Source organism: Myotis davidii, unplaced genomic scaffold (genome assembly GCF_000327345.1).
Source record: "Myotis davidii unplaced genomic scaffold, ASM32734v1 scaffold142, whole genome shotgun sequence".
In the NCBI taxonomy this organism is placed as follows: domain Eukaryota; kingdom Metazoa; phylum Chordata; class Mammalia; order Chiroptera; family Vespertilionidae; genus Myotis; species Myotis davidii.
The window spans coordinates 1,027,209-1,034,648 of NW_006294400.1; the positions used below are offsets into that span (position 1 = coordinate 1,027,209).

The window sequence follows — 7,440 nt, forward strand, 5'->3', positions numbered from 1 at the left end:
GACCTGTCCATGGGCAGCAGGTGGGGCCACTGAGGGACGGCCCCTCCTTCCTGCCAGATGTGAGGCCCACCTAGTGACAGCTACACAGGTACTCAGTGCATCGGGTGAAATCTTAGCTCGTTGTCACAAAGACTCAGGGAAGACACTATTCCTCTCATTCCCTCATTACTGAGGAGACCGAGTACAGTCAGCCCGAGTGGCCTGCTGGGTGGGGAAAGGGCCAGGCTATCAGCCGTGGGTCCGCTGGAGGGAGGTGTGACAGAGGCCCCTGTGCTGTGGCTACGGCGGAAGGAGGGACTGTTGCCAGGCCACCCGCCCAGGTTCTCCCGGAGGGCCCAGGGCCCCGAGTGGGGGGGGCCGGGGGGGTTAGAGGCACAGGCCACAGTAGCAGTGGAGGCCTGGGTTTCACACCCGCAACGCCAACTTCCTAGTTGGGGGCCGTGGTCTTCCAGGTTGTTTCCGTTCCCATTGCCGCATTCCACCCAGACACCGTCCAGCAGCGGAGGACAATCTCCCTTCACTTCATTTCCCAAAAAGGGACACGGCTACTCCAGGTTCCTCGGTGGCATTAGAGGCCGCCATCCACACAGAGCACCAGGCCGGTCAGGGCGGCCGGGCTAAGTGGGCTAAGTGTTCGATGGAGAGGGATCCCAGGTCCCCGATTCCAATGTCAGGGGCACCCGAAGTTCTGGGCAGAACTGCGTGGGTGGCCTGCAGAGAGGCAGCCGGAAGGAAGTGCCCACCAGGAACACACCTGGGAAGTCCCACACCACCTCAGGGTTCTAGCTGTCCCAGCCTCCCACACCCCTCACCTCAGATTTGAGACAACCGACTGCGTTCATTAGACTGTCAATCTTCTTATCATAATGGTTCATTTTACAGTGACCCGAGTCGTCATCCTCTGTAGAGAGGTCACTTAATCGCATTACTGAGACCAGCTTTTCTGAAGATGGTGGCGTAATCTCCAGGCAGTGAGGTGGATTCTGATGTAGAGGAGGGAGAACACAGGAACTCATAAGGCAAATCCACAGCCATCAGCTCCACCACACCTGGTTGTCCACAGGCAGGAAGAACCAAAATGCTAACGGGCCAGCCACAGGGGCCCCAGAAGCCAAAATCTGCCATACCTACTTGATGGAATGCCACCTATCCCTGTTTAAATGTTTTTGAATATTTTCTAACACAGAGATAGTATTTAAAATAAAAAATACAAAGTGCCAAAAACAGTAATTTCTAAAGTTGGCAAATGTTTGGGGCAAGAAATGTTTTCATATACCTAGAGTAGAAGTGAAGTATGTCAAAAGTTTTTTAAATGAATATGAATGCCTAATAGTAGATAGTTGTAAAGGTAACAAATCTTTTATAAAAGACATTTTAAGTAAGGGAATTTGAATATTCACCAGATATGATATATGATAATAAGACATAAAGTTTTTAGGAGTAATAATTGTTATTTTGGTTATATAGAGAAAATGTTACTAGAAATACATACGGAATAATTAATATGGTATGCTGTTTGGAAAATACTTAAATACATCAGCATAAAAAAATTTAATGTATATGCCCCTCAGAAGAGTTTATGCGAAGCTGTATAATGCTTGGCTATTAAGACTTCAAAAAGAATATTATAATCTGGGGGTCCAGGATTTGCATGGGTTTTTGATAAATTGAACTTGACTCATTCTACAAATTTATTCTGATGCATTAAGTAGCTGCTATTTCTCATTATTTATGTAGTTCTTTGCTCCTCTTTTTTTAAAATATATTTTTATTTAAAAATTCAGAGAGGAAGGGAGAGGGAGAGATAGAAACATCAATGATGACAGAGAATCATTGATTGGCTGCCTCCTGCACACCCCCAACTGGGGATGGAGCCCGCAACCCAGGCATGTGCCCTTGACCGGAATTGAACCTGGGACTCTTCAGTCCGCAGGCCAACGCTCTAGCCACTGAGCCAAACTGGCTAGGGCTCTTTGCTCCTCTTAAGCCACTGTTGGCTGACCTTCTGTGCCAATTTCCAGGAAAAGAGGATGGCTATCAGGAGTAAGAGGTGGTATACAATAAGAGTGTAACTGTTATATTAAACAAGTAGGACTCATTGAGTACAATTTGAAGAATGTATGTGCCGCCCTGACTGGTTTGGCTCAGTGGATAGAGCGCCGGCCTGCGGACTCAAGGGTCCCAGGTTCGATTCCGGTCAAGGGCATGTACCTTGGTTGCGGGCACATCCCCAGTAGGGGGCGTGCAGGAGGCAGCTCATCGATGTTTCTAACTCTCTATCCCTCTCCCTTCCTCTCTCTAAAAAATCAGTAAAATATATTTTTAAAAAAATGTATGTGCCTTTGGTTCCAGCAATTCTATTTCTAGGGATTTATCAAGAAAATGAATCAGTATTTAAATTCAAGGCAAGGATACAGATAAATATATGACAATATAGTATTGTTTCAATACGTAACAGTACAAACATACAAATAATAAAATACTGCCTTAAAAAATTAACATGCGCCCTGGTGGGCGTGGCTCAGTTGGTTGAACGTTGCCCCATGTACCAAAAGGTCACTGATTCAATTCCTGGTCAGGGCACATACCCAGGTTGCAGGTTTGGTCCCCAATTGCCAGAGGCAGCCAATAAATGTTTTTCTCTTTCTCACATCCTCTCTATCTCAAATCAATAAAAACATAAAAATTAAAAATAAAAACCACTAAAATAATAATAACATGTAATGGAAACATAGTTAAAGTATATTTTTAAAAAAGGATGCTGTGCCCGGCAGGTGTGGCTCAAGGGATTGAGCGTCACCCCTATACACCAAGAGGTTGCTGGTTTGATTCCTGGTCAGGGCATAAGCCCGGGTTTGGACTCCATCCCCAGTAGGGGGTGTGCAGAGGGCACACCTTTAAAAAGGATGTTGTACAATAATTAAAATATAATCCCATTGTTACAAAAATTAAAAATGAGTCAGTTCATAAGACAAGATCAGGAAGTTGCAAGTGACATAAGTAATTTCAGGGTAGTGGGATCATAGGTGATTTTTAGTTTCCTCCTTAATTTGGGTTTTCTAATTTATCAACAATGACTATGCATTACTTTTATAAGAAAAAATAATTTTTAATATTTAAAAGAAAATCGGAAAATATACAGATAGCATCATTACAATTGAAGTAAAAAAAAACAACTCTGCACCCTGACTGGGTAGTCAGTTGGTTGGAGTGTCGTCCCACACACCCGGGGGTTTCCGGTCCGGGCACATACCTGGATGGTGGGGTCGATCCCCGGTTGGGGTGCATACAGGAGGCAACAAATCAATGCTTCTTTCACATCAATGTTTCTCCCTCTCTCCCTTCCTTTCTCTCTAAAATCAATTTAAAAAAAACCACATACTTGCATGGGTATGGTAAAAGCACTAAAATATTAGTTTTGGGACAGTGATTACCCTTGGGGAGGAAGTGACAGGAAAGGGCCAGAGGGGAGATTCGGGGGAAGCTGGCTGATCTGTGCATGGTAGTATAACCACTACCTCAATCTCGGTAATGGTTACATGGTATTCCGTTGTATGGATGTATCATAATTTAAGCAAGACCCTCCTGACATTTAGGTTGCTTCTGATTTTTCTCCATTACCACTTAATATTTTAAAGCTTAGCCGAAACCGGTTTAGCTCAGTGGATAGAGCGTCGGCCTGCGGACTGAAAGGTCCCAGGTTCGATTCCGGTCAAGGGCATGTACCTGGGTTGCAGGCACATCCCCAGTGGGGGATGTGCAGGAGGCAGCTGGTCGATGTTTCTCTCTCATCGATGTTTCTAACTCTATCTCTCTCCCTTTCTCTCTGTAAAAAATCAATAAAATATATTAAAAAAAAAAAATAAAGCTTAATAGGAGCCAGATTAGGGAAGAATTACAGACAATTTCCTATTTTACTGTATTTTCAGTTTTCCATAATGAAATCGATCCCTTCATTTAATAATAGAGAAAAAAGCCAGACCTCCTTTTTCCCAAAGCTAACCTTATGTATCAGGAAGGGTTTTTCAAAAACTAGAATCCCTACATGCACACAGCAGCTCTGGGTCCGTGTTCCGCTCCACCACAAGCTTCCACCTCCTAGAGTCTTTTCTCTTTTGTCCAGAACAGAAAAGGCCAGGCGGGGCCTCCCAGGCACACACAGGCCCCTGGGAAGTGGAAAGGGCTAGCCCCAGTAGCATGAAAGACAACTGCTGTTTGAGAGATGACAAGTCACCTCTCTGGGCCCCTCCATTTCTGGATTCTGTGGCCCAGGAATCAAACAGACAGTAGCTTTCCGGAGGAGATCATAGTTCTAGCAACTCATGTCAAAAGGACGCCAATTTCCATAACGGCAAATCTTTGTTGTAGACTCTGAAAACTACCATTGTTTTGCAAAGCATTTTAGATAATAAAATATAGTATGCTTAGGAAGAAATTCAAGCATGCCATTAAAAATAAACCATTAAAGCCTCCCATACTCCCAAGGTAAGTAAGCACTGCTTAACACTTCTGTATACCCTCCCAGAAAATGCTATGTGCATACAAACATGTCCACACAGGGACACACAGACTCCCCTTTCTGGACAAACTGGGCGGCATTCTCTATGCTATGTGGCTCTGTGACACATTATCATGTATAAATACTACCTCAATCCTGGTAATGGTTACATGGTATCCCATTGTATGGATGTATCAAAATTTAAGCAATATCCTCCTGACTGACACTTAGGTTGCTTCTGATTGTTCTCTATTACAAACAATGCTGTAGCAAAAACAGCATTTACACACAGTCCCTGTATTCTTCTGTGACTTTTTTTTTTAAATGTGGTTGGCATGGATAAGTGCATATCTTATTCTTTTTTTTTATTGTTAATCCTCACCTGGGGATATTTTTCCATTGATTTTTAGGGAGAGTGGTAAAGAGAAGGAAAGACAGAGAGAAACATCGACGTGAGAGAAACACATCAATTGGTTGCCTCCTGCATGAGACCCGACCAGGGCTCGGCCCAGGGAGGAGCCTGCAACCAAGGTACGTGCCCTTGACCAGAATCAAAACTGGGACCCTTCGGTCTGCAGGCTGATGCTCTATCCACGGAGGCAAACTGGCTAGGGCTACATTAACTTTTAGAGAGAGGGAAAGACAGGGAGAAACATCGATGTGAGAGAAACACATCCATTGGTTGTCTCAGGCATGGGCCCCGACCAGGACCTGGGCTGGGAGGACTTTTAAAAGATAAATTCCTATGCGCTAGCTGGTTTAGTTCAGTGGACAGAGCGCCGGCCTGTGGATTGAAGGGTCCCGGGTTTGATTCTGGTCAAGGGCACATGCCAGGGTTGCGGGCTCAATCCCCAGTGGGGGGCATACAGGAGGCAGCCGATCAATGATTCTCTCTCATCATTTTTGTTTCTATATCTCTCTCCCTCTCCCTTCCTCTCTGAAATTAATAAAAATATATGAAATAAAGATAACTTCCTAAATGTAAAACTAGAAGCAATGTTTAAATAGATGCTGCCAAGCTATCTCCAGAACAGCTGAATCGGTTTCATGATCCTCTCAAAACTGTCAGAACGCTTTTCACTTATTCCCTAGGTCCCGCCCCCCCACCACACACACACTTCAGTAATCTCTTAGGGACAAACAGGTAAATCAGGGAGTCAAAACCATAAGTATGATTACAAACTTTAGAATAATTACTTTTATTTATTGTTAATTATAGAAGGAATAAGCTTTCAGAAAACTGAATCTTCCAAAATAGATCAGGTATCATCATCTTAAAGTAGCCTGGAGTTTTTTATTTGTCCCAATAATGAGATCTCTGTCTAAAACATGACCAAAAGGCCTTGTCTTATCATTTGAGTTTTTCACTGTAATTGACAAGAATGGGCACATCTGTATGCTGCAGGTGTAATCCAGGGCCCCGCAGTCTGGCATAAGTCTCAATAAACATACACAGCATGAACTACTGCAGAGATGGATGGACAGGCATGTTGAGGTGTGACTAAAAAATGACAACAGTTCTCTTGTTATCTTGACAACTAAGTCTGAAGGCACTTATGCATCAGTTCATTCCAAAAGTGGCCTTGATGACACTGTGGAATCTGTGCCTGGTCTTGACAATGACTACCTCAAAAAAGGCGATGCTTTTCTGGGTATGTACATTCTGGTGTGTATGTATATAAATGTGTATTCAGTTATGCTCCAAAACTATCAGTCACGTGGGAAAAGACATGTGGCTCCTCACATATAAATCAGAGAGGTCAGGAGTACAGCCCCTAGAACAGGGGTCCTCAAACTACGGCCCGCAGGCCACATGCGGCCCACTGAAAACATTTGTTTTTTTACTTCAAAATAAGATATGTACAGTGTGCACAGGAATTTGTTCATAGTTTTTTTTTTAAACTATAGTCCGGCCCTCCAACGGTCTGAGGGACAGTGAACTGGCCCCCTGTTTAAAAAGTTTGAGGACCCCTGCCCTAGAATGAGATTCCCTTGAGTACTCACTCCAGCTCTGCTACCTTCTCTGTGAGCCCTCACCGGTCGGGGCCTTCATTTCCTCATCTGTACATGAGCAGAGCAGGACCCACCACATCTCACGGGACCTACTGCATGTCTCTAAGAGCTACAGCTGACCCTGAGTCATACCGAGTTTGAGGCCTGCTAGATAGAGCCTGCCTAGTCCGAGGAGAAAAGCCTGAACAAGAGTGAGCCTACCTCCCACTTGCATCCCACATGCCGGGCAGATGATTTTCTGGGGGGCATCCAAGGTGAGCCTACCTCCCACTTGCATCCCACATGCCGGGCAGATGATTTTCCGGGGGGCATCCAAGGTACCTTGGTTTTCACTCGGACACTCCGCCGCACATTCACGGTGTCCCCTTTCATTCCGCGCTTATGAGATTTCTGTGGAGAAGGACAAACCCGAGGTCACTTTCTCACACAGCCGGCTGTGGTGTCACTCTGATGGATGGCATCCATCTCCAACTCTGCCAGGGAGCCTCTTCTGACTAGGGCTGCCGCCGCCACTTCTGGATGACAGTCCTGCCTACCTTCTAACCAGGCGACTGACCTCTGAAAGCAAGTGCGTCCGTCTGTCAAACCTTTGGAGTTAGGAGCGCGAGGAGGCTGAGCGGAGCTGTGTCACCCGCTCCATAGCCGTCACCTCGCCCACTGGCATGCTCCTACCTGGCTGCTGGCCGCTGCTGGTTTCGGGAGTTTTTTTATGTGGACGTGGACAGGGGTGTTCTCATCCACATGAACATGTAAGGGGGGAGTTGAAGAGTGGTCCTTCATAGTTCGCTTCTGGCAGGCCGAGGGAGACAACACAAAAAAGGTTGATCTGTGGATGAGTAAACTGGGCATAAAACACAGAACTCGCAGCCTCTGAGGGCCGCTGAAAGCCTCGCCACCAAGCGAGCAGGACAGCTACTAACGACTGGCAT

At 45.5% G+C, this 7,440-nt stretch overlaps 1 protein-coding gene across 1 annotated transcript in view; it reads right to left on the minus strand.

The window, feature by feature from the left end:
- ODF2 (outer dense fiber of sperm tails 2) overlaps positions 1 to 7,440 on the minus strand; it is a 34,268-nt gene that overhangs the window by 23,300 nt on the left and 3,528 nt on the right. The window contains exons 3-5 of the mRNA XM_015567129.1: positions 7,184 to 7,300; positions 6,833 to 6,901; positions 786 to 983 (exon numbers count right to left, since the gene is read on the minus strand). Coding sequence (XP_015422615.1) covers positions 786 to 983; positions 6,833 to 6,901; positions 7,184 to 7,300 — 384 coding nt within the window. The remainder of the gene's footprint in view (positions 1 to 785; positions 984 to 6,832; positions 6,902 to 7,183; positions 7,301 to 7,440) is intronic.